This window comes from Poecilia latipinna, unplaced genomic scaffold (assembly GCF_001443285.1).
Source record: "Poecilia latipinna isolate Pla-1442-1.1 unplaced genomic scaffold, P_latipinna-1.0 Scaffold708, whole genome shotgun sequence".
In the NCBI taxonomy this organism is placed as follows: Eukaryota; Metazoa; Chordata; class Actinopteri; order Cyprinodontiformes; family Poeciliidae; genus Poecilia; species Poecilia latipinna.
The window spans coordinates 149,496-175,751 of NW_015113324.1; the positions used below are offsets into that span (position 1 = coordinate 149,496).

Below are 26,256 nucleotides of genomic sequence, written 5' to 3' on the forward strand. Positions count from 1 at the left end.
ACAAAGCTAACAGTTCACACCATCTAAGTACACCATCCACATGATGCAACAATAAAGTTGTGGGACTGCTTTTCTTCAGCAGAACCATGGAAACTTGTCTAGTATGATGAGACGATATAGCTAAAAACTGGATAAACCTCTGAGAAACCAGTTAGAGGCTACAAACTGAAAGCAGACCTTTGTCTTTTCACAGCATGACGAACTTACAGCCAGAGCCACAGCAGAGGAGTTCAGATCACAGCATATTAAGATGCTAAAATGGCCCTGTCAAAGTCAGAACCCACATTTTAATGGGGATTTATGTCAAGACTTCAATGTTTAAAGTGGTTATCCATCCAGTGTGGCTGAGTTTGAGTTTGTTTGCAAAGGAGAATTCACACGTCAAGTCTCTTGACGTGTGAAAGACTTGCAGCTGTATTTCAATTCAACTCGAAAAGATTTCACTAATCCAAAAGGTGTGAGTGTGTGTGCGTGGTTGTTTGTCCTCTGTGTTGCCCTGCGACAGACTGGCGACCTGTCCAAGGTGACCCCGCCTCTCACCCAGAACGTTAGTTGGAGATAGGCACCAGCACCCCTCCCGACCCCACTAAAGGACAAGGGTGTAAAGAAAATGGATGGATGTATGTATGTGATATAGTTCATCCATGTCGATGTGTGTGTATGTTTTCAGAAATATTAGAAGTGCTTTCTCATGCAGTAAACCTTTCACAAATCTGAACCAAGATATTCACTGTTCTAAAGGCTGTAATCACATTCATCTCATTAAACTACAAAAAAACAAATCAAAACCACTGACATCAACGGCCATAGGAAGAGCTACTAAATAAACTGCTCTGCCATTTTAACTGAAACATTTGTGGCTCAGAGAGTGGCAGCAGTGCATCTATATATAAGCTGTCTGTGCAAATGGCAATAACAAGATGCTCCATAATGTTGTCCCATCCAGATCTTGAAGGAGGCTCTCCAAATGAATTAGTGCCGTAATAACCTATCAGGATGTATTTGTTGGATGCCTTCCCTCAGCAACAGTACAGAACCCACAGATATATTCAATTTATTTCCAAAAACTTGAAGGGCAGTTAATATTGGATTTATATGCCCAGTCTATTTAAATGCAAATGTTGTGAACACTTGCTGAATTTGTAAAACTCCTTCGGTAAGCTGCAAGAGATGAGGCCTTACCGGGCCCATGGCAAACCGCATGTTCGCCCCATTTATAAGTCCTAGTCAGTGTATGAATGACCAAGGACAGTTTTTATTCTTAAAGCCCTTTGTTGATCAACGTGTTGATCTACATCAACATGTCATTCTTATAAAAAAAAAAAACAACAAAAAAAAAGAACGGCACAATATCATCTTTTAATTTCAAGACTTAATGCTAAAAAAAATCTAGACTGAATATGAGGAGATTATAAAAGCATCTATTGATTGTAAATATATGTATATATATATATATGTAAATGGAAAATAGTTAAGGTGGCCCTTTACTATGCATTTCTGTGCTGTTTATTCTTTCAGATTGTTCACACAGTGCCTGCTTTGATACCCTCTCTGTCACATTCGGTGCTTGAAATAAGTCCTTATCTGGCAAACAAAGTCCTTCTCTCCTTGTCTTCCCAATTCTCCGGAGACCTCAAACCTTCCTTTTACTCTTTCAGTTGCTATGGATACCTCTGGCGAGGATGCTGATTGGAGGCAGTAATAAACTCTTCTCTTTGAAATCTTTGACAAATTTGTCTACTAACAGATGTCTCAACAACCACCAGTGTACAGCACGTATAGTGGAAGAAAGGTGATAGAAGAACAAAGATGTATGTAATTCCCTTTAACACAACCCACTGTCACCCTCCATCTATCTGTCTCAGCAGAGCGAATGAAATGTGTGAAATCAATTCTGCATTCACTTAAAGAGCAGCAAGCCACTGCAGTCATGCTCCTGATGTGACCGGGACTGATCCTTCAGGCCTGTGGTTAGTACCTCAACTTACACCGAAATATCAAACTATTGTTATCGTCCATCTGAGCCTGATTATGTAACAAACAGAATGTCTATGCAAACAAAGTTCGCTCTCTTCTTGTCAGATGGAATAATTGCCTTGTGCTTTGCAAGTGAATAAAATTACATAGAGAACTGTAAAAATGTATTTGGGCCTTTTTATTAAAATTTCAGATAAAATCATTTTAAAACAATTATGTCAATTTACTGTGTAACTGTTGATTTTACAGTAACCCCTCATAATGACAATGGGGAGGAAAAACTCTACTTTAACATGAAGAAATCTCCAGCAGAACTTGACTCAGTGTAAGAGGCCTTCTGGCACGACCGACTGGGGGATTTAGAAAGACAGACCTGATGCATAAAAAAGATGCAATGTGGGGTATCTTATGTGTTAGGGAAATGTAAAAAGTTAATAAAAACAGAGGAAGAGCATTTAGTTGTTGGCAGGATTATCTCCGCAAATTTAATTTCTTACAAAACATGTCAATTCAGAAGAATGCATAAGAAATGTCCAGCAGAGCTAAAAAAAAACAAACAAAAAAAAAACAGGAAGGCTTAAATTCATCTTTTATGTATCTGATTGTGATTATGTATTATTAAAGCTAACTATAAATTCTATTTTGTGGTTGTATATCACAAAAAAATGTTTTACATATCAAATATGCTATGTGTAGCTAATATGTGACACTAAAGCTGGAGGTACTATTCTTTTTTTTCTTTTGAGAATTGGAATTAGCTTGTTCCAATCTTTTATAATTTTGTATAACAAGGGATCTGAATTTCTGTGGATTCAATATAAAAACATAAAAGATATCTACATTTTTTTAACCTTTTTACAGTGTTGTGGTCAAGACCACCTAACCTGAGACCAACAGAAGACGAGGACCAGAGTGTATCGAGACCGAGACAAGACCAAGACTTTTGGGGTCCGAGACCAAGTCAAGACCAAGACCGAGGGAAGTCGAGACCGAGTCAAGACCAAGACCGGCTACAGCTACATGACACAATAAAATGTAAAATATGATCAAAATTGCTTCTCAAATTGAGCTGAAAGATCCATATTCCCAATAAAACACTTAATACATTTTACCAATATTAAATATTCCATCTCTATGCTACAATGTGTGATGGTCTCGTGCCATCCCTAATAACATAACACCCTGGGCATTTGCCTATATTGCTCATGTAAGAAACCACCACTGTCTGCACCATTAAACATAGCAATTGCGGCAATGCCCTGACGGTAAATAACGTCCAACTATGAACACTGACAAAGGAATAACAAGCAAGAAGTAATCAAGCACAAGACGCTCATTGTGACTGTTGTCTTCCTCTCTCCCGCTACATGAAGCCAGGCAGTCTGACACCATGGCAGACATTACAGCTGCCACTTTGAACAAAAACAATCAAAGAGCAATGTGCGTGCTCTTTCGTTCTTGTGTTTTAGTTATTTGTTAATTTAAATATCAACGTACATAATTAAATAAAATAATGATGCAGTGTACACAGAACATTACAAGAACAAAGAACGGGTGTTCTGTCAGGTCAGATCGTCATACGCTTAGCACGAACTCATGGCTATATCTGTCAGACACGTCATTACCATAAGATTTCATTTATTCAGCAACATAGAATCATGACGTATATCGTCATACACTTTGTTATTAACAGTTGTATGTCATCTGTGGTGTGCTGTAGTGGCGCAAGGGTTAAGCACAACCCACATATGGAGACCTTAGTCCTCGATGTGGCCGTCGCAGGTTTGATTCCCGACCAAGCGACCTTTGCCGCATGTCTTCCCCTTCTCTCATTTCCCACTTTCCTGTCAATTAACTATCAAATAAAGGCAATAAAACCTTTTTTTTAAAAAAAACAAAAAAAACAGTTGTATGGCATCCTGACTCGAGTCCAAGACCGATCTTGAGTACTACAACACTGCCTTTTTAAACATGTCGCATACTGTAATACAAGTTATATTTTCTGAACTCACAAATAGACCTGTAGCACTAATTAAAATCAATTACCATGAGTTGCTTTTACATATATATGTAGGGTTTGTGAAATCACAATAACAATCTGCACCTTGCTGATAACTTGGTTAAATAAGTTATTTCATAATTGCTGAAGGAGTTGTACAGGTTGTCTAGTTGTTAATAACAAACCTACCCACTGTATAATAGGTGCCAATTATCATACCATAATAAAATAAACATAAGAACACATTAATATGTACAACTGTGTTTATACCAGGATGGTTTGACACACAGCAGATCAGACCACATACTATTTAAGGACTTTGACTCCCTCTGCAGGCTAAGCGACTGAATAGTGCGTTACACATTCACATTTTAGTCATCTTGTTTTATTAAAAAGAAAATAACACTTTGTGAGGAACGGTGTGGCTTTAGCGCTATATTTGAGCTAATTTATTTTGAGCCTTATTTTTATTGGTAATGAGCACTTATAAACTGATGCCTCAATCTTTCCCCTTTATAGGTTGTGTGAAACTGTAAATATTATTATTATTACTAATAATAATATTAATAATAATAATAGAATCATGACGTAATATTATTATTGTCAATAATAATAATAATAATAATAATAATAATAATAATAATAATAATAATAATAATAATAATAATAATAATAATAATGCATTATTATTGTTGTTATTATTGTAATATTCGGTGTCGCATATTATTCATAAAAAGGATTGCATTTCGAAAATGCAGTTTTCAAATATAAAGTCTTAGTTCAACATTATTTATTTTCAAAATTCTCGGCTAGGAACGATTGTTGCTAAAGCCTTGAAATCAGCCGGAAACGTTACGTCGTTACACCCCCGTCCAGAATCGGGATTGGCACGCCATTGTAACAAGTAGTTACTTTTACATCAGCGAGTGGTCATTCAGAGCCAGACTTCAAACTCACTTATCCAGATTGTAACAGTGGTATATCACCCTGTCCCATAATGGCTTCAGAGTCTTGGGCGCAGGCCGTGGAAGCGCAGGAAGCCGCGGCTGAATCGGTAAAAACCTAAACTTACGCAACGTGAGCTAACCTGTTGTTAGCCTGTTTAAAATTATGCTTTTGCCTTTTTGTGGGAACTGTGTGTGTGGAAAAATAGGTGTCAGTGTTTGGTTCATAACATACTGAATTTTCCGGTGATAGTGCTGCCAAAGAGTTAGCCGATCTTTGCGGCAGTTTTTCCTTTTGAAGTTTTGTGACTCATAAAACTAAACTACCGGCTAAGTTAGCCCCATGGTAGCTTTAGCAGGTAGCGGGCTAGCATGGAAATGATTCAACCACACTGTTGTTAACTATTACTTACGACTCTCTGATTGAAAACTTTTATCATGTTCTTCCTCACAGATTAGTAGTCTTCAGATAAAGGAGAAACCAGAAGAAAATGGTAAGTGTAGCTATATTACAAATAAAATAAAATAGAAATGACAAGGCAAAGCGTAATTATATTCCTTAATTTTGTTGGTAGTATAATTCATATATCATTTTTGTACAGTTTTCCAGTGTTTGTGTAATGGTAAAATACAAAGTCGGTAGTCAAATGGGAAATGTCTCTCGTTTTTAACTTGTATAATGATGTTTAACAAGAAATTATCTAAAGAGCTATCACTTTGCCTGATTAATCAAAATCAGGGATGTCAAACTCTTATTGTTAAGGGCTGATGCTGAATTTGTTCTTCAGCATCCAAATATGTGGTTAACATGGTTTAAAGAAGAGAAGCATCTAAAACTTGCTGGACATCTTTGAGGACTGTAGTAGATGCCAGCTTTATTTGTTACCCCTTATGGTTTTGTAGTTTATCTGATTAATATAGAAATTAGCATTATTTACATAATTAAATGCATTTATGTGCAAAGAAAGTGTTCAAGGTTGCCTGCACAAAGTCTTCACTTTCACACACACACACTGGCAGAGAGTTAATCAGTCAATATTTCTGGGAGCAATATTTATCCTATAAAAAATGTAAATAAAGTAATCATAAAAACTTTAGTTTTTGTCATCTTTACTACCTGTGGGTGCTGTGTTATTTCTTCAGCTACTCGTCATCCGTCATGCTTGTCTTGATCAATTTTCAATCTAAATCTTAGAGAAAATCTTAATGCCCTGCTTGTCTTTGCCTTAATTGAAGTGCTTCCATATTTATTCCTGTCACAATAACACTCTCTGGACAATTATTGTCCTGGAAATCATCACCATAAACAATAACATTGTTTTAAGACCATTTTCTACTAATATCTTGATAAAGGCATAATAACACAAGTTTTCCCTCACAAAGATTAATAGCTAATTTTTTATTTATCATGTGATTCATTGATTTGACAGGCTTATTATCCATATCTTAATCTGCCGTTTTTTTTTTGAGACATTAACTCAGACGAACAATCGAACACTCCTGACATACACACACACACACACACACACACCACACGTACCACAGCTACGGGGTTTGTATGCACGCACTGCAGTTTGGAGGAAAACAACTGGAACTTTTGTTTAAAAAAAAATCAGAAAACAAACCACAAAAAAAGAGACAAGTTCATTAAAAATGGACAACTGTAAATATTGATATGGATGGATTCTTTAATTATATTGATTCCCTGTTAAGTTACAGTTTTGTATGTCTTCAGTTAGTGCTCAGTCGTACACAACTCCATCCACTGAATTATTTTAAAACACGCCGTATTCATTTTGTAGCACGATTTTTAAAAGCAAAAATCAACTTGTAAATACTTCTTTTTAGGTACTGTTTCAAATGCCTCAGACTCCAGCAGTGGGGCTGCAAAATCAGAAGGCGAAGGTGACGCCAAACCTGCAGACGACGACGACAAGGGTGAGGAGCATGAAACGTGGCTGTGTCTAAAATATGAGCCTAGACTTTGATCGCACCCATTCGAGTTGCTTGGTCTGTTGCGCTTTAAGGTTGCGTTGCCTGTCATGTCTTTCAGAGGACAAAGCAGCACAATCGCTGTTGAACAAGCTGATACGGAATAACCTCGTAAATACGACAAATCAAGTGGAAGTTCTCCAGAAGGATCCAAACTCCCCGCTGTACTCTGTGAAGTCCTTTGAAGAGCTACGCCTGTAAGTAGCTCCTCCGTGTTCTTACATTCAAAATTAATAGTAAATCTCTCTTTTGTTTGTTTTTGTTTTTTTGTCCTTTCTGTCTGTGTCCTTCCTCCATTGATTCATTCCTTCTATCCTTCCTGTCTTCAGAATGTCCTTCCTTTGTTGTGGGTGTTTCCATCATACTTTCATCAAAGCAGTTTCATAAAGTACAAAAAAATAAATAAAAAAATCACTAAAACAGTTTTTGCTTTGGGCTTGTTTTTTTTCTCCATTTCTTCACAGCAAACCACAGCTTCTTCAGGGTGTATATGCCATGGGGTTCAATCGACCATCTAAAATCCAAGAGACCGCCTTACCCATGATGCTGGCAGAGCCGTGAGTTCTACTTGACGTTTTCTATGCCTCGTACAAAACCTCTGGTTGGTGCGTTGGGCTGTTTTTTGGGAGAAGTTGAAAGAGGGTTGCTTTCTTTTTCTGAAATACGTCTTGCTACTTGGAATCAAATTTTGTCTTTTTCTTCCCTGAAGTCCACAGAACCTGATTGCTCAGTCTCAGTCAGGGACAGGAAAGACGGCCGCCTTTGTCCTGGCAATGCTCAGCCACGTCGACCCCAACAACAAATATCCCCAGGTCAGAACGACATCCGCATGTTTATGTAAAAGTGTGACTTTCTTCTCAACACTCGAGGTGCAACGTTTCTTTGCTCCTTCTCCACCAGTGCTTGTGCGTGTCGCCGACGTACGAACTGGCACTTCAGACCGGCAAAGTCATCGAGCAGATGGGCAAATATTATCCCGAAGTCAAACTAGTCTACGCCATTAGAGGGAACAAATGTGAGTCTCTCTGCAGCAGTCTGCTGCCAAAAAGAAAGCAAGTCGTTTCTTTCGCTCTGCCTTAATCGTGAACAGTGTCGTCTCGGGTCTCTTCCAGTGGAGCGAGGCAGTAAACTGCAGGAACAAATAGTTATTGGGACACCTGGTACGATGCTGGACTGGTGCAATAAGTTCCGGTTTATAGATCCCAAGAAGATCAGAGTGTTTGTGTTGGACGAAGCCGACGTCATGATCGCCACGCAGGGACACCAGGACCAGAGCATCCGAATCCAGAGGTAAGCTCAAACACACGTGCAACTAAATATTTGATCAAATTTAATTTCAAATTAGCCATATGTTAAATGATAATAATAATCTTAGATGTTACTTGAATTGTCAAATTTTTAATTTCTAGTAAAATTTTCGGAGCCGTATCAATATATAAATAATTATGCTAAACGTCCAGTGATGCAATCATATTGACCTCATATTGACCTATACAGATTTGACATCGAAATGAGTCTGAAATTCAAAAATCCGTTTTAAGAAGCTAACAGCGTAATGTAGATATTTGAGTCTGTGAATTTGGGAATTTTATAATGAACCTTGATTAGAAATACCCTTTATTTTACTACTTTGCATTGTTGAATATGGCCCATCTGTTCTGAATTAACACAACCTGCTTAGGTAAAAGGTCTACGACAAAAACAGTTAGACTTTGAAAACGGCTTCATGGTAAGTTTTACTTCCAGAGTTTTGACCCAGTCATTCAGTCGTGTGCTGCAGTGCAGGACTCGGCGTTACTGACACGGCCGTTAATCATCTAAAAAGGAACAATCTACTTGGCCCCTCAAAAAAGATGAATAAGTGCAATAAAACATGTTTTATGGTGAAATTAAACCCTTTTTTTTCAGTTTGGATCTTTTAGAACAAAGGAAAGTAGTCGGTGCTTTACAACAAAGGAGTGTGTACATTTTCTTTTATAGAACATTTCATACTTAATGAAAATGAAGGGAAAACATGAAGTTATCTATGTTTATAGAGAAAATGACACGTATATGTTATAAAACAAAAATATTACTGCACCGATAGGGTGTTTTCTGTTGTAGACTTTCTTTGTGCACATAATGTGTGCACTGGACTTACCTTTCGGATTTGTAAACGCTCGTCGGTCCTATGTAATGTTTGGCCAAAGTTAATGAAGATGCACATCTCTCCAGAACTGCAGGTCGTGGTGTCGCGACACCTAAACGGGTTTTCCTTGGATGGAGTCTAAACCTTTAGCAGAAAAACTCTTTCATTTCTGACTCTTGCGCATGTAATAATCATCTGAGAATGATTATTATAAGAGTGTTCACAGCTAAAGATGTTAACATTTGCCTCATAAAAATGCAAAAGCAACAGACTTATCGTTTGAAAAGCTTCCCGTTGGCAGTCGACGGTTTTACAACTCTGTCCACGTCGTCCGTCCGCAGGACGCTGCCAAAGAACTGCCAGATGTTGCTGTTCTCAGCCACGTTTGAAGAGAGCGTTTGGAGCTTCGCGCAGCGCATCGTGCCCGAACCCAACATCATCAAGCTGAAGAGAGAGGAGGAGACTCTGGACACCATCAAGCAGTACTTTGTGCTCTGCAACAGCAGAGAGGAGAAGTTCCAAGCTCTCTGTAACATCTATGGAGCCATTACCATCGCTCAGGCCATGATCTTCTGCCATGTGAGCTCGTTTTCTCACACTCCCTGCATTAAAAACATCGTGCATATTTATTTATATTTTCCTCCGCTAAATTATTAAATCTTTCAGTTTAACAGAGTTTATTGGTTATAATTATGCTCTGAGAAACTTGGATGGTCATTTTTCCCATAATTCGCAGCACCTGAAGCTTGTTGTGTTTATTCTCTTTGCCAAGTGGCCAAAGCAAGCTTATGGTTTTTTTTTTTTTTTTTTTTTACTCTTTGCAATCCAGACGAGGAAAACTGCAGGTTGGCTTGCAGGGGAGCTGTCCAGAGAAGGCCACCAGGTGGCGCTGCTCAGTGGAGAAATGCAAGTAGAGCAAAGAGCTGCCGTCATAGACCGCTTCCGAGATGGAAAGGAGAAAGTCCTGGTGACTACAAATGTCTGTGCTCGAGGTAAAGATGATGAAGTGGAAAATAAAGGGAATATGAAGTACAGGCTTGGTCAAAAATGTGCAGCTCAAAGGATTCAAAAGATTAGACTGCTGCAGAATTTTGTCCTAAATTATAATAACCAGCTATGGCTTTTTGCATCAATCCTGGCTGTTTTTGAAAAGAGCCATTCCTGCCTAATGGGGCTAAAAGCTGCTTGAGACCCACTGTTATAAATCTGCAACTTATAGTCTCATCATGCATCGTAGTCGGATTTGATTTTCTTTCTTTTTTTTTTTTTATGCAGGCATTGACGTGGAGCAGGTTTCTGTGGTGATCAATTTCGACTTGCCAGTCGACAAAGACGGTAACCCTGACAACGAGACGTACCTGCACAGGATTGGGCGTACCGGCCGATTTGGGAAGAGGGGACTGGCCATCAACATGGTGGACAGCAAGATGAGCATGGACATCCTCAACAGGATCCAGGAGCATTTCAGTAAGTTCAGACAGCTTCACACTCCTTCACACACACACACACACACATCTGATCGGATGTCTGAACTGCTGTAATCTTTGCTTTCTTCCTCCTACAGATAAGAAAATTGAAAGACTAGATACAGATGATCTGGATGAAATTGAGAAAATTGCCAACTAAGCGGAGAAAGCGTCCCCACCCCCTCCTTACTCTCCAAGGACTCTACGCTTCTATGATATTTTAAGCTTTTATGTTTTATTTTAGCTGTCAGAGAAAAGAGCAGAACCACACCAACAGATCATATGTTTACATGTGGACATGTCTCCTTTCAGACAAGTGTTTTTTTTTTTTTTTTTTTTTTGTAAATCTCTGGAACATACCCCATTTCACTCTTTGTACACATTTTTTTTCTAAAAAAAGAAAACAAAACAAAAAAACAGAATAAAGTCTGTAACTTAAGTGCTGTGTATGGATCTTAATGCTCTAAACATTATCAAGTTATTTATTTGAAAACTTGTGAAATTTAAGAACTTTTTAGTGATTTATAGGAATATTCACAAGTTCCAAATTAAAAACAAAACAAAACAAGCATTTAAAAGTGCCACAATTGTTTCAATGTAAAAGAAAACGTAGCAGATGGTCGGTACAAAGGGTGAAGTTGGGTATGCTGCTCCAAGTGGTAGTTTGTTCAAATCATTTTGTTTGAGATGGTGAGGGTTAGGATCTAAGGGTCTATGCAAACTTATCAGCCTGATAGATATTATCAAATGCTATCAATATGTATTCTCATAACACAAATTAATCCTGAAATAACCTCTTCTCTAGCATCAGGGTGTGTAGTCGGATGCCAAATCGGCTGCGTAGAATGATACTAACTCATAGGCATAAAGGTGCATCTTTGCTTAGCCACTAGTCATTCGTCAGCCATCAACACACCATTTGTGTCACTTTTGAAAGCCGGAACGGCCACTATCTGAATAGTCCAGGCAGCCATTCATCACAAGTCATCTTCTGTTTCTTCATCAGACTCATAAAATCTCATTTTAAGTCCCAAAACGTGACCTGCGAGGTCCGGTGTGAGTTGTTTTTCTTTCACGTCGTCGCTGTCCCATCCAACCAGTTCTAATCAGGGTCTCCAGCTCGGACCTCGGCGCAGTTCCCATTCTTCACCCAGACTGTGCCGTCAAAAGGATTGTGTTACAAAACAAATACGCAATGCCTTCCTCAAGTGCATTATATATACGCGTAGGATTTTGATATCGCTATTTTAAGACATTGGGCTTAAATATTCTGGCTAACACTTGAAATTTTGATATACGTACTGAATAATGGGGAGCCTTTAATTATGGGTGTGTGAACTACATTATCTTTTTGAAACCAAATGCTGAATTGAACTTGAGGATCTATGCTAACAATCAGACTCGCTGTGTTGCTTCGACATGGTTGCGTGCATAGAAAACGTGTACTTGTGTACATATTTAAGAAAATGTATAAGAACAAATATGGGTGAAGTATTTAGGTTCGTCACTTCTAAGAAGTGCAATGAAACATTCCCGACGAGGTTTAATTTTCATATGAGACAGTGAGTCTACAGGACCTTGCAAAAACATATTCATGCCCCTGTCGACGTTTTCATTAAAACTGCAAACTTTAATGTCATTTATTTGAGTAGTATGTGATGGGCTATAACTGTGAACAGGAAGCGACGAGGTGTGCCTTTCTAATTTCTACAATATGTTTGTGTTCATCCCCCCCCGATTCAACACTTTGTAGAAACGCCAGTCTTTTTATGGTTAATGTTTGAAAACTTAATTGATATTTTTTCCCCAGCTCAGTCAGATTTGGTGGAAAGCGTCTGTCACCATCAGTTTTCAAGCTTCGGCAGGCATTTTTCAGCCTCTCATGCGTTTTCTTGCATTTAATTCCTTCCTTCTATTTATTCTGACCAGCTTTCTTGTGGTGAACTTGAAACAGGACTTCTTTAGGATTTCTTTTTGCCGCTCTTTGTCGTTTCTGAGAGCCACTTGGTCACAAACTCACTATTTAATAGTCAGGCGACGTCTGCAGTCGACACGGGCGGGAGGGGTTGAATACGTATGCACGCTACACTTTGCAGAGTTTCTTTCTTTGAAAGGTTTTCGAAAACCAGGCACCATGAACCCTCGTCCTTCCACCTTTCAAATTTATGCTAGTTTGTGTCGGTCTGTCGCCCAAAAGAATGCATTGGTGTTTGTCGTTGCAATGAGACGTGGCATATGAATCACTTTGCAAGGCACTGTAAATCAGTGTACCTTTGTGTCAGTTTGATACAAAACATAAAATAAAGTGTAATGTTAACACTGGAGCCTCAGAGCCAGTTGCCAGTCAGTGTGAACCTGCAACAAGCCTCAATCAGCAGCACAGAGAAGGTAACTGGTGGTAGTCTGGTTTTAATGGACTGTTAATGGACCTCAAAACTAGCTGAACAGATGCAGACAAATTAGGAGAAGCTAGGAAACAACGAGCATGAGAATACTTAACACTTTGTAGGTAAAAAAAATAAAAACTAAAAGTGATGAATGCAGTTTTATTAGGACAACCGGATGTATACATCGAGTGTGTTTGTGTGTGTACTTTGTTGACCCGCAGTGTAATGCCTCTGTGTGAGAGCCATGGACACAGCAGCTTTTGCTAAAGGACACCACCCCCACCCTCACCTGACCTCCCCACTTGTAGTACAACCATGTTTTGATAATGTTATGAACCCAGTTCATAAATGTGTACATTAGCTAAACAGGCATTCAGCAAGTTGTGTCCGTAGTAGCCAACGATAGGTTCAAGGTGTGTGGTGTTGTGTAAGCGGAGCTGTGTTCATGGACACAGTTATGTATTGTTACATGTTGAATTAAATGAACATATAGAGGTTCACCTTGTTCTCCGTTGCTTATTTATGTCGGATTGGAAACTCTGGTTCTGGTTCTCGGATCATTTAGAAGCGGTTCCTTAAGTACCACAATATTCAGAGACATTTTAAAAACAGGAATACCATAGATGTTGAACTTTAAAAAAAAAAAAAAAAAAAGTTTGTCAAAGAACGTCGCTGCATAATTGTTGAGTTAATTTTGGAAAAACAAGTTTTCTCCAAAAAATTAAATTAGACTAAGTGTTTCCTGTTTCAGATAAATTAACATTATCAAAAATGATTCCCACAGGGATGACTATGCTTTTAGGTCATTTGAAGATGCCCAGACTATGTGATGAATTTGTAAGCTTCTCAATTCACAACGGTTGAGTTAAAATGGAGGCAAACCTGTGGATGCACTTAGAGAAACACCTCAAACATGCCATTTGACATTATAGGACAGTAAAGAAGTCGGTCAAGATATCAGGAAGAATATTGGTTCATCCTTGAGTTTCCCGATGTCTTAAAGTGTCACTATTATATGTTCAAACAATTATATGCAAGTACAATTGGCCCGGGTTTCGTGTCCCAGAGACCAGAAGGACAAAACCCTCGAAAGAAGCTGACTGAACCTGGTGAGAGTGCTGATATCCAGCGAGAAATACATCGGACATGGGCTGAATAGATATAAAAAGAAACATTCCTAGTTATTTTATCATTTAGTAAGTAGAAATAATTCCGACAAACCTGCGCATTTTATTGCCTTGGAGACAAAATTTCCCCTGAGTGAAACTAAAGACGGCTAAAGTACCAAAGTTAAAAGCATAACCAATAACTCGAGATGGATGTTACTAAAAAACTTTATTATAGTCGCTATCGTAAAGAGTTCGCAAATATATCAAATATTTGTTTTTCAGGTAGCATGGTCATGTCTTTGGATCTTCAGTGGCATCAGGCTTTTGGGAGAACAGAAGGTCTGAGGAAATCAGAAACAGATTTAACCTGAGACAAGAATGAGAAATACAACAGCATAGGAAAAATAAAACCCTGTAAAATGTAACAGCTATATTTAAGATGAAGATGACAAAACCAGTTATGTAGTCCCATAGTGTAAACTCTTTGAAGTCATTATTGCTCCCTCTGATTTATCCAGAATGATAAAATATGTTTAATAACACATTTATAAGACAATATAAGCTTAAACTGTTAACATTTATGAAGAAAGAGAGAGGAACACACATTTCAGCTATACATTTTTTGTACTGTAAATTTAACACAGAGCTATACAGGCCAATTTCAGACAAAAAAAAAAAAACTAAAAAAACAAGCAATTTTAAAATGAATAAAAGATCAAGTCATTGTCTGATAAAAGCAAACGCGCATTACAAAATGCGGCTACATCCAGCTCAGATAAACAATGCAGTTCAACTGTTGTTCATATCAACTATCAGCGTCTTCATGTTACTTAAATTTTCTGCACATACTTCATGAAAACCTAACAGGAAAACTGGTATAACTTGACATTTTTAAAAATGTGGCACTAGGGATCATTTTTATTGCATAAATGGTGGAACGTGTGAGCTTAGCAGTCGAGGGGGAGATGTCCGTTTTAGATATAAGCCAAACATTATTTCCGTAAAAACTAAATTGAACTAATCTTACCAAAAAGGTACAAATAAATAAATAAATAAGCAATTGAAGAATCTACATGGAGTGTAATGTCTTTGGACCTACATATCGTTTATTTGATGGAAGAATGGTGGAGTAACTAGTCTTCATACAGCAAAGGATGATGGTTAAAGTATTCCCTGTTCATTTTTGTTGGGAAACGAAAAGTTTAGAAAAGTGTTAGGTGTTTTAGAAATAATATGGAAGTTACACACAAGAAACAAGAGCGCAGTAACGTCCTCAATGTGTTATATTTCAATTAGCCGTCAGAGAGAACAGACTCTCAATGGCTTTAGATTACATAACAGACTTGCTGTATACACTAAAGACAAGAGATATTACATATGACTACAGATTCAGAGTGATTCTCACTCACCCGATTCTTTGTAATCTACACTTTTAAGGAAGAGGCCATAAGCTGGAGCCGCCACATCGTGAGGGAAGGCCAGAGTGTCCCGCGCATCCAAGATCTGTTTGACCTGGGACACGGACAGCCGTCCCTGGCCTGCAGCCACCAGGACTCCAGTCATCCTCCTCACCTGGATCACAACAACCACGGCTTCACTCTCAGGTTCACGCCAATCATTCACTGCAGATATGTGATCGTGTCGGTTTTGATGCGACTCAGCTGTCACCAGCAGAGGGCGCCACTCACAATGAATTGGAGCAAAATCAGACGAAGAGCGCACATTAACATAGGCATTTGAAAGAGATTAAAGCAACAAACCTGCTTATAGAGAAAAGATTGACTTTTAAAGGTCAGCTCCCAGAATTGTAGCCGCCTGTGAAAAATAAAGTAGCGTTAGCAGCAATACATATACGCATAAAAGCAGGTTTTAACAAAAGTCTGTACTTAACCTGAATGACTGATTTAACAAAAACTATTTTTAGGTCTCAATTTTATTTATGTTAGGACAGATGTAATTATTCTAACAACCATGAGAGATGAGCAGGAAGACGGGGAAACTAAAAAAAGAAAAAGGTAAAAATAACCCACGTCAGACAATTCAGACGCGACCTGCGTCTGCGTGGATGAGGCTCATTTGACATTCACCCAGACATCAGACACAATTCAGGAGTCTATTGTTGCGTGGATTTGTTTAAATGTCATGTCACGAATATGCCAGAAAACCACAGAATTATGACCGACGGCACGCAAACTCCTTTTCTGCATTAAAAATCAGAGCAGCCTTTCTACTCCTTTTTTTGTTTTATTTTGTTTTTGGTAAAGAAAGATACAAATAAACGACGAGACATGCGGGAGGAATTGGGTCAACTGCAAATGTGACTCGCAACTTGCTGCCTGACTGAATTTGACATATAATAAATATAGACCAAGGTTCATTTAACAGGGCTGAAAGCAGTGTGTGCTAGACATCATTCTTACACATATATTTAAACCAAAGTTACCAAAAAGAAAAACAAATAAATAAAAGTTAAGAGAAGATTGGTATTTTTCTATTTAAGCTGGAAATGGACATCTATTGTGACATAAGCAGATGAATGTGGGAAAAGTTGCGAAACGACAAGGAAATCCAAGCCTTTCTGAATTGCTGTTTTTGACCCAAATGACTGTAAAGAGTACCAGGAACACTAATTAGAAAACTAAAGATATAAAACAACATTCATGCTGGAAGGACGACACATATATCTTGGAAATATTAAGGTAATATTGAGCTGCCGTTGATTTCTTTTAAATAATGATTGTGTGAAAAGTGGCTCTAACAACACAGACAAGCTATTTTCTAAACATCTATCATCATTGTGGTAGCATGAACATATTGACCCATAAATTGCAATTGAGACTTTTACAAAAATTACAAGCAAAATATATAGCTTTAAATATATAGCTTTTAATATATAGCTTTATTGCTTTCATAAAAAAAAAAGAAAAGCAACACGTATCCCTACTGCTGATCAAATACAGTTAATTTGGTGCACATATTTAAAGTTATAATAACTATTTATAATGTAGATTCAGTAATACTTTTCTAGGACTTACTGTGCAGAATAATCCTGCTCCTGTCACAAATATGCCAGAGTAAAGTATAGAGCATACTTTATAGAGTAAAGTATAAAGAGCTGGTTAATTAGTCAGGCTGTCTGCTCTGGTAGCCAGGCTACAGTCAGCTGCTTTGCAGACATGCATGTAGTGCCTCTACAACTGTCATTTTAAAACAACATTGTCTCAATCAGAATGATTGGTGCCACCACAAACATACCTGTTCAGATTTTGTGCAAGTGGAAGGAAACCCACAGAGTCAAATTAGTCTTTCTTGTGAGCACAGGAAAACTGTAGAAGATTTTTTCATCCAGCTGACTGGCAGTTTGCAGCAACACTTTAGTGTTTACATGTTAAATAAGCAGTGCTCTGAAGAAGTATTTACATCCCTACAGATTTGTTTGTGCTTTTTTGTCACATTATAACATTTTCACATCAAACAAATTTTAATATTGAAATATTAATATTTATTTTAATTTATACAGAAAAAAAATTATATGAGGAAAATTAAGTCTCAACATGGAAACCTTTGGGAAAAATGTAAATGGTCTGTTGGAGTTTGGCTCATAGATGCAGATTTTAATTTTGGCAGCCTCTCGTTTAGTGGGACGCTTAAGTTATTATTATTATTATTATTATTATTTTAAACTTTCGTTTCATATGACAATGGAAGATTACAATTAATAATCCTTACAATCTGCTCACTTTTATTAGTTAGAAGGCTGAATAATTTCTCAGTCAGTGCAGCACAAGCCTCAGACAAACTTACCGTCAGTGAAAACAGACAGCACAAGGACTAAATGGAGAAAGGTTTACTTGTAAAATAAAATTAGATTAACTTAATTAAAAAACAAGGAAAAAACACCACCTTACGTTTAACCATCTACAACCAGGCCATTCATTCTCACTGCCCTCTTTTAGGATGAAACGTTGAGGCCAACCTTTGACATTTCTTAATAATTTATCACTTAGTTTCGTTTTATTTCATTACAGTTACTTAGAATGGTGACGGTCATAAAAAACGAACACTTAACTCGAATGCAAGCTTTCTAGACCGGTGTTGCCCCACATCAACCCAAAACTATAAAATATGCAAAAGACTTTAAATTAGCAGAAATGCAAACATGCAGGCTTGACTGGAAGACGTGCCATGGACCTTTAACCCTGGAGGTCACTTCATGCTGGTGCGCCACGCGTGTTGGGGGTTAGGGCATAAGAAATTACATTTATTCTAAGAAGCGCTAACCTACTTCTGTAACGTGCGCCATATTTTCAGGATTAATAATTAATACTCATGGAAGTGTTATCTAGCGTACAGAGCGTCCCCCCCACCCCCCTCTGTGGAAATGTAATCTCCCACAGCCCACATGGCCCTCCCCATCTCTGCCATGGATTATACTGAATCCTCATTGTCTAAAGTACATGAACCTGCTTAATACATAATCACACGCAGCTCCTTAATTAACACAAACAACATCTATACCTGCCTGATCTAACAGCGGGGAACAGCAGCTGTTTAAAAAGGCATTAAATAATATACAGAGCGCAGCTGGAAAGTCGAGACAAAGGGAGCTTCCAGTTATTAGCAGCTCAGGCATTTGAGGCTAGAATGCCTCTTTGGCATCACCCTAATTTTTAGCACCCTCCACAGATTCTCTATCAGAATCAAGTTGGGACTTTGATTGCAATCTTTTTCAGAAAACAATTTTTTTTACCAGGAAATCATACAGTGTAAATATTCTTACTGAATATTGTGAGAAGTGTGTGAGAAGCAAAAATGCTCAGTCTTTTACAAAGAGCTCTCATATGCATATTTATATAAGAGGTCCTGTACGTATATTAAAATTCAAAAGTAAAGTCCATCAACACAAGAATTATATATTGACATGCTAAAGCTGAGCTGGGCACAACTTCTTGTTTTCCTGTCCACAGTCCTACCTGTGAAAATGTGAATGTGCGAAGGAGCTTCCAGGCTGTATGGTAACCACATCCACCGTCTTCACGGGATTTTTAAAAGGCAAGTCAGAGTTCACTGCCCTGAAGCTGCTGAAATCGTGAGTGCCAACCAGCAGTGCGGCGGCCTCATGCATGGCGTCTATATCCAGCTCTCTGAAACAGACAAAACATTGGATTTTAAACGCACAAATGACGCGACTCCCTGCAGGCCAGTTTCCCCAAAAATCAGCCCTTTTCTGTTCTTATTGGGATTCCTTCATGCTGACCTGAAAGTGACTCGTCTAAACAGTTAGGTCAGAATGAAGAGTTCACGCCAAGTAAGATGTATTTCTAGGCCTCCTTGTTCCAATTTCCCATGAACTTATGTAATATTAACATTCTGAGGAACAAGGCCACGTGAGAGAGCAGAGGCATGTCGACGAGTGGCTCATTTCGAGCAGGGAGTGAGGAAGGGATCACGGCTCGGACTCTCCGCAGCTTTTAACGTCACCGTGTAAATATGAGCTGACAGAGACGGGGATGGATGCAGCGAGGAGTGACTGAGCCATTAAAATCCTTAATGCAATCATTGAAAGCCTCTGCCTTACAAAGAAATCTTAATTAATGACTCAATAAAGGAAAGAGTTTGGTACCAAAGAGTGAAGATATAGGATTACCTTTGGTTGCAGAATAATGTCCTGATATCTGATTGATTCCAATAATTACAAGCAGGAGAAGGTGCCACCCCCATACCATCACACTTCCACCGCCAAAATCCATTTGCAAAGAGGATTTGGAAAGTTCCTCTTTGCTGTGATTTACATTCTCAACTCTGCTACTTAATGCACAATGCATTTAAATACAAGAGAAGAAAGCTGGGCCTGTGTGCTTTCAGATTTATTGTCGAAAAGCTTTGTCAACATCAGAAGAAGCAAATAAAAAAAAAGACAAAAACAGAAATCTGTACTTGCAAGAAAAACCCCCCATTGATCAATCATCAAGAAAGTTTGAGAAATACACAGTAAATAAAAATAAGCTGCATTCATTTCTGCTGAAAACCAGCTTGACGAAGTAAAGAACTAAAGCAATCTATCAGATATTTCTTGCAGTGGAAAAGCGGGTGTGATGACGCGGGAGAGGAGCGGCAGATCAAAGAGAAAACGAAGAGACGCTGCTGAGGCAGAGATGCTCAGGGGCAGAAAGACGAGATAAAGGCTGAACACGAGAGAGGGATAAAGGAGCAGATGGCGGAGAGAGAAATTAGGGAAAAGGAGAATGAGAAGAGATTGAGGAACAAGTGAGGGATGGAGAAAAGAAGAAAAAATGGAAAGGGAGTGAAAAAAAAAGGAAACCTGGCTAAAATGCGTGGGTGTTGTTCAGCGTGTATAAGCCCGCAGCTTATCTTGCCCTACTTTTCCCTTAAAAAAAAAAAAGAGTGAAGTGAGAAGAGCAGACAAAATGTTCAAACATACACTTTTTAAAACATTTTTCCTTCATGCTCCCTCGATGTAGTCAGAGCCAGAAGAGCATTGCCAATGCTTCAAAGCCCTAAACATTTTATCTCTTTGTACACGCTGTCCCTCCTCTCTCCCTCTGCCTCCTTCTTGTTTGCTTTTGGTACGTCAGCTTACATAAAACCTTCTCGCAGTCCCTAATTTGTAGCTCCACCATTCCCAATTGGGGATTATTCATGCAATTAACATCCAGTTATTCTCTGGGAGCTCTGAGCTTACTGTGAACAAAATCATAGTCCGAGCTTTATTTCTCATGATGCAGCACAGGAACGGGAAAATACGTTGCACAAATAATAGGGAGAGAGGGGGGAAACAGCAAGCAAACAGTGATGGGATCACTCACGTGTTGCGGAGACCCCAGCACAGATTCCAGTCTGTGAGCGGGAGCAGAGTGTGGTGGGTGACGCCCAGCGCTACTCGGTAGACGTACGTCCGAGACTGAGCACGATAACGGGCGTGGAAGTCGTCAGGGACGCGGTAAGCATGGGTGACCCTTCAAAAACAAAAGATCAGTATTGAGGCTGAAAAGATGGGAACGGCATGTCCATTAATTCAATCTGAACAATGTTTTTCTTTACCCATTTCCATTCTCCTAGTAATAATGATTCAAGCTAATTTCAATTTCAAAGTCTATAAAATCGGATTATGTAACAACTATCAAAATGTTGGGTTTTTTTTCTTGGTATCCCTGAGCTTATTCATTTACATCAGAAGCAGTTCTCTCACCGTGTGTGAGAGAACTGCTGTAAAACCAGTCGTTATTATCATAAAACCAATACAAAATGATTCCAGGGTTGATATTTGGTGTTTTTATATCCTGCATTAGTGATTATCCTGGTCATTAACTCAAACAACAGTTTCTATGTGAACTCAAGAAAGAAATTCGACCTTTACCTCAGCTCTGGTATTTCTAAATCCAGTATGTTCCTCAACTCAAAAAGGATAAATGGAGCATCTTGTGAGCTGTATTCTTCCTGTACAGCCTTCCTGTTATCTGCAAAAACGTAATGCTCTCTCTTGCTTTCTCACAGCCAAGTCTTGTGTGGTAAAAAATATTGTTTCTTTCTAAATGGCTTCTTTGATTTAAGTGCTTCCTCTTGACTTGTTTTTGAAACATGTGGTAGCTCTTGGTATGCCGTGTTCCCTGATTGGTAAAGTTTTGTTTTTTTGAGTTTTCCTGGTCACCACCGGTTGAGAGCTAATCAGTTATGCACTCATTCAACACCAAACAGACATTCAAACAGGCTGCTGCCTATTTCCAGCAGTCATTGGGTAAGAGACGTGGTTCATCCTAGACAAGTAGCCAGCCAATCACTGGGCTACACAGAGACAACAGGCCAATCAAATACGCACATTTATGCCTAAGAGCAATTCAGAAAGACCAAGGAACCCGACAGTCATGTTTCTAGACTGTGGGAAGAAGTCAAAGCACCGGGAGCGAAAGGCAGAACATGCAAACGCCATGCAGGAAGATCCAGGCCAGGATTTAAAACCAGGACTTTCTTGCTGCCAGGTAACAGTGCGACCAACTGTGTCACTATGCAACCGTGTAAAGTAATAACTGAGTAAAAAGCAGGTTATGGTCATGGACATATACTTTGATGGATTATCTCGTCGTCCCTTGATGTCCTGATGGTTTATTTAAAAATGTTTCTAATACTTAATCAGTGGATTAAAACAAAACCTGATGTGCGTTTGAGCTACAGAAAGTAAAACCAGGAATACATATCGACCACGAAAAAGGTCTGATGGGTGCATCGCACATACATTTAGTAGAGTTCACCACTACTAGCGCTAAAGTGACAGAGTATTCTACAGGGTTAAACGGTGAACTTGATAAAGGGCTACAGCAGACTGTAGCACCATGAGAGTGACTGAATGTGACACATCAATACCCTTACAGTTTGTTCACACAGATTTGTGTCTGCAGTGCAGTCAGTTTGATGGTGAACATGTTTAGTGAGGGCTAGATGATGTGGGAGACATGTAGCGGTCCCATTTAAGCATGCTCAAGCACACAAAGGTATGACAACAATGACAATCAGAAATTCACGCTTGTGTATGTGCTTGTGTATGCTGGAAAACTAGGTTACGTTACCAGGGGAGGAGACTGAGTGTGACACACAGCAGAGAAAACCCTTGTGTATGCCTCTGCCGGCACCTCCGATGTGAAGTGACGGTTTTCGCCCCCACCACACACCCACATCAAATTTTCATACACTGTGTACAAAAGGTGGCTGCACAAATTTTGAGGAAAAATGGGACATTGTTTGTTGTGGCACCAGCCCATCTACGAGTAAACAGCCACTAACCCGGGCCTTAACGCAGACCATTCCGTGAGGACATTTTCTCTTTTACAGTGTGCAGTCTATGTTTAATTCTCATCTTGGCTCTGCATCCCTGGAGGCGGCAGACCAGAGCTGTGAGCCAGCGCTGTTGTGGAAGATGTCTTTATTTCGGTTACAAGCTCCCTCTGCTGCAAAAACGGGTAGTGATGGTGATGAGAGACTTTATTCAGGCTTATTTCTAATGTGACGCAAAACAAAAACATACATGATGGCGATTTAGTCATACATCTATGGAAACAAGAGCATGTTTATACTGTATACTCCCATTAAGCCAGATGAAAGCATCCTTGTGAGTGTGTGGAAGTGTGTGCACTGTGCAGCACTAACAGCGGAGCTGGGATAATCCTTTCCAACCTTTTCTCTACAGGTTTAAGGATTAGCAGTATGCAGGGAGCTTCCCTTCCTTCAACACTTCTCTGTGTGTTTGCCAGTTTGGGTTTCACACCATCTGTCCTCACAGGTCTGACACTTCAAGACCCTCTCTCCTTGTTAATATCTAATCATGCATAACTGTAGTGTGTCTTTCGTGAGCACTTAAAAGATCTGAATAGTGCAGAGATCCCTAATGAAGAGATCAAGATGAGGAAACTGGGAGAATCACAATGGGGAAAAATATTTTATTGTTTATTAATAACACTAATATTTCAACAAGACAAAAACCTGAAATGTACAGCCAGAGCTACAGTTTGGATAGAAGCATATGTGCGTGTCAGAATGGGCCAATCAACGTCCACATCTGAATCCGTGGCAAAACTTAAAAATGTATTTTCACAGATGCTCTAGAGATCCAGTCTGACTGACACTGAGCTAGTTTGCAAACTGGAATGTGCAACATTTTCAGTCTAGACGTGCAAAGCTAGTAGAGATGCAGATATACCGTCAAAAGACTTGCACCAGTAGCAGCAGGAAAAAGTATTTCTACACAGTATTGACTTAGGTTGGCTAAATACAAAGGCAAGCCACACTTTTCAGATAAACTATTTGGAAAATCATGCATCATTTTCAGTCTGCTGCACAGCAGTGCAGTTGCATTGCAGCAAGAAGATCCTGGGCTCTTTCTGCACAGGGTTTCCATGTTCTCTGTGCATCCATGGGTTATCTCTGGGTACTCCAGCTTGCTACAATAGCACACAAACATGACTTGTAGGTTAACTTGTCTCTCTAAGTTGCCCTAAGAAGTGTGTTTATTCATAGTTGTTTGTCCTGTGTGTCTTTGTGTTGCCCAGTGACAATTACTGCAGATGCTAAACTCTTTAATTATGTTATTTTGATGAAAACATGTTCTCAAGAAAAAACATTCACTTTTCTCTACCATAAATTTGGCTCAGTTACAAATAATTATTGCGAACCACTCTTATTTTGCGCTTTGTTAGTTTCAACATATGCTTTGAACAAGCTGGAGAACTGATGAGGGTTTGCAAACTGCTTTCTTTTATGAATAAAAATGAACTGTCAAGATGAGCAACAAAGGTTACAGACAGTAGTGGAGCAAAAGAAAATGGAAAGACAAAGAAGAAAAATCTGCCTGAGAAATAGGTAAAAGGTTTCCAAAAATCAATAAATGAAAACAAAACTTCTTCAAGGAAGATTTATTATACAAGCTTATGTAATGATATTCGTGTACCAAGAGCAATGCATGCTTTTTAGAAAATGTTCCCTGTGATATAAACAGGAATGTTAAATAAAATGACAAAGAAAATCTAGTAATTAAAGAAAAGAGTGGCAGAACACTTGCACACATCTCAGAAATGTCCCATTTAACACCTCCGGTGTTGAATGGTTTTCAGGTCATAGCTCACTCATCCCATTTGATTTTGAATTTATTGTTTGTCGCTGTACATATGTACGATGAGGAGCTTTAACATGAAGCTTGACTCACCTGATTTGCTGTTCCTTGAGGTTAAAATTGAGAGCTTCAACCAGAACGTCTGCAGTGAAAGGAGGCTTGTCGTTTTTGCGCTGGAGGTCAAAGTGAGCTGAGTTCGAGAGGGCGTGGACACCTGCATCTGTCCTGCTGGACACCGACAGAGACACTGGGTTGACTGGTTTCAGTCTCTTAATAGCTTCCTGCACAAAGACAGGAAAAAATGCAAAGCTTTAAGTTCATGCAAAATGTAGAAAAAGCCTTGAAAAAGTGTGGAGGGCTCTTAAGATTATTTTAAAAGATTCCAAATCTAGATTATATGCTAGCAGGTGATTCTCACAGTGTAAGAATCTATTTGCAAAAATAAAAAATAATAACATATGAAACTATCTAAATGTTTTTAAAACAGAAAAGCAACAGTTTCCATTGTATAATTTTTATTTGTTCTAGTTATGACAACTGGAATGCTTAGCAGGTTGCAGAAACTGTTTTTATACATACATACATACATACATACGTACATATATATATATATATATATATATATATATACACACACACACGCACACACACACATATCACCATTCTCAACTATAAATTAAGCACTCCTTGTGTTTATTCTCTGCTTTGTGCTGTTTTTTTGTTTGTTTGTTTTTTGTATACAGCACATATCATATTGTTGTAAAGTGCTTTACAAATAAAACTGCATGGTGGAGTATAAATAAGTAAAACTTGCCTCCAAGTGTTCCTGGACCCCTGACTGACCCAGCTGTTGTGGAGGTACTTTTACTACTCCCCTGTAAAAATGTAAAGAAGTAATAAATAAATGATTGCAATTATAATGTAACCCTTCCGCCGCATACTGACCTGTATTTTGTCCCAATGTACTGAAAAAAGATGAGGTAACGTGCCCAGTTGTGCATTGTGTTATCAGAAATCTTCGTTCACAAGTTACCACTTGATAGTAAAACTACAAAGATGCGATAAAAACCCATTTCACGTTCATGGTTACAGCAAGAACGTAAGCGCTGACTTTCACTGTCCTCTCGTATGGAGCACATGAAATCAGTGAGAGAACCGTATTTGTAGTCCGGAAGTACAGTAGAAATGTCGCTTACAGTCAATAATACCCAGCTCTCCTTCTCTTTTAGTAAATCAAAATAGAAGAGCAAGTTTGAGTGTATTTACAATACATAGTCTTCTTAACATAAAAGGCAAAAACGCTTCGTGTCACATGAACACTGTAGCAATTAGCGTGGCGGGTAACATTTAAAGATTTGGTATTAGCATTTCAGCACATGCGACAAAAAAAACAACTGCTAATTTAAATATAAACTGTAGACAAACCCTCTTCCTTCCTAAACAAGCATGAAGTCATTTCTTGTTAAATAAAGGCAAGCGCGTCTGGTCGCTTATTGATGACGTCACATTGAATGGGGGGGGGGGTCAGCTGCAAGCCAACCTTCGTTGAAAGCAATGAACCCAGAGAGCATAGATGTCGGAGATATGTCATTGCAAGTGAGCAAGAGAAAGTCACCAACCTCCAATTGAAACTGAA

General features: G+C 38.8%; 2 protein-coding genes across 4 annotated transcripts in view; one reads left to right on the top strand and one right to left on the bottom strand.

The window, feature by feature from the left end:
* Positions 1 to 4,817: 4,817 nt before the first annotated feature.
* LOC106955130 (ATP-dependent RNA helicase DDX19B) lies at positions 4,818 to 13,391 on the top strand. Its single transcript, XM_015045118.1, has 12 exons — positions 4,818 to 5,030; positions 5,375 to 5,414; positions 6,769 to 6,858; positions 6,974 to 7,109; positions 7,377 to 7,469; positions 7,622 to 7,724; positions 7,813 to 7,927; positions 8,025 to 8,202; positions 9,382 to 9,619; positions 9,870 to 10,032; positions 10,316 to 10,507; positions 10,605 to 13,391. The coding sequence occupies exons 1-12, from the start codon at positions 4,974 to 4,976 to the stop codon at positions 10,664 to 10,666; spliced, it is 1,467 nt and encodes a 488-aa protein (XP_014900604.1). The 5' UTR covers positions 4,818 to 4,973; the 3' UTR covers positions 10,667 to 13,391.
* An 818-nt stretch (positions 13,392 to 14,209) lies between these two features.
* The window catches only part of pusl1 (pseudouridine synthase like 1), a 16,105-nt gene continuing 4,058 nt past the window's right edge, over positions 14,210 to 26,256 (bottom strand). Inside the window, exons 1-8 of one of the 3 annotated variants that reach the window (XM_015045121.1) lie at positions 25,566 to 26,126; positions 25,435 to 25,495; positions 24,714 to 24,901; positions 20,830 to 20,979; positions 18,976 to 19,146; positions 15,763 to 15,817; positions 15,412 to 15,574; positions 14,210 to 14,343 (exon numbers count right to left, since the gene is read on the bottom strand). In XM_015045121.1, coding sequence (XP_014900607.1) covers positions 14,294 to 14,343; positions 15,412 to 15,574; positions 15,763 to 15,817; positions 18,976 to 19,146; positions 20,830 to 20,979; positions 24,714 to 24,901; positions 25,435 to 25,495; positions 25,566 to 25,621 — 894 coding nt within the window. In that variant the 5' untranslated portion in view covers positions 25,622 to 26,126 and the 3' untranslated portion in view covers positions 14,210 to 14,293. Of the gene's footprint in view, positions 14,344 to 15,411; positions 15,575 to 15,762; positions 15,818 to 18,975; positions 19,147 to 20,829; positions 20,980 to 24,713; positions 24,902 to 25,434; positions 25,496 to 25,565; positions 26,127 to 26,256 lie in introns of those variants that run through there. The other 2 variants (XM_015045119.1, XM_015045120.1) reach the window with 2 other exon arrangements.

Bases quoted from the DNA above. Each gene is read 5' to 3' on its own strand.
- LOC106955130 (XM_015045118.1), top strand. From the start codon at position 4,974: ATGGCTTCAGAGTCTTGGGCGCAGGCCGTGGAAGCGCAGGAAGCCGCG. The intron at 7,725-7,812 runs GTCAGAACGACA...CTTCTCCACCAG, and splicing joins CCAACAACAAATATCCCCAG to TGCTTGTGCGTGTCGCCGAC. The intron at 10,508-10,604 runs GTAAGTTCAGAC...TTCCTCCTACAG, and splicing joins CAGGATCCAGGAGCATTTCA to ATAAGAAAATTGAAAGACTA.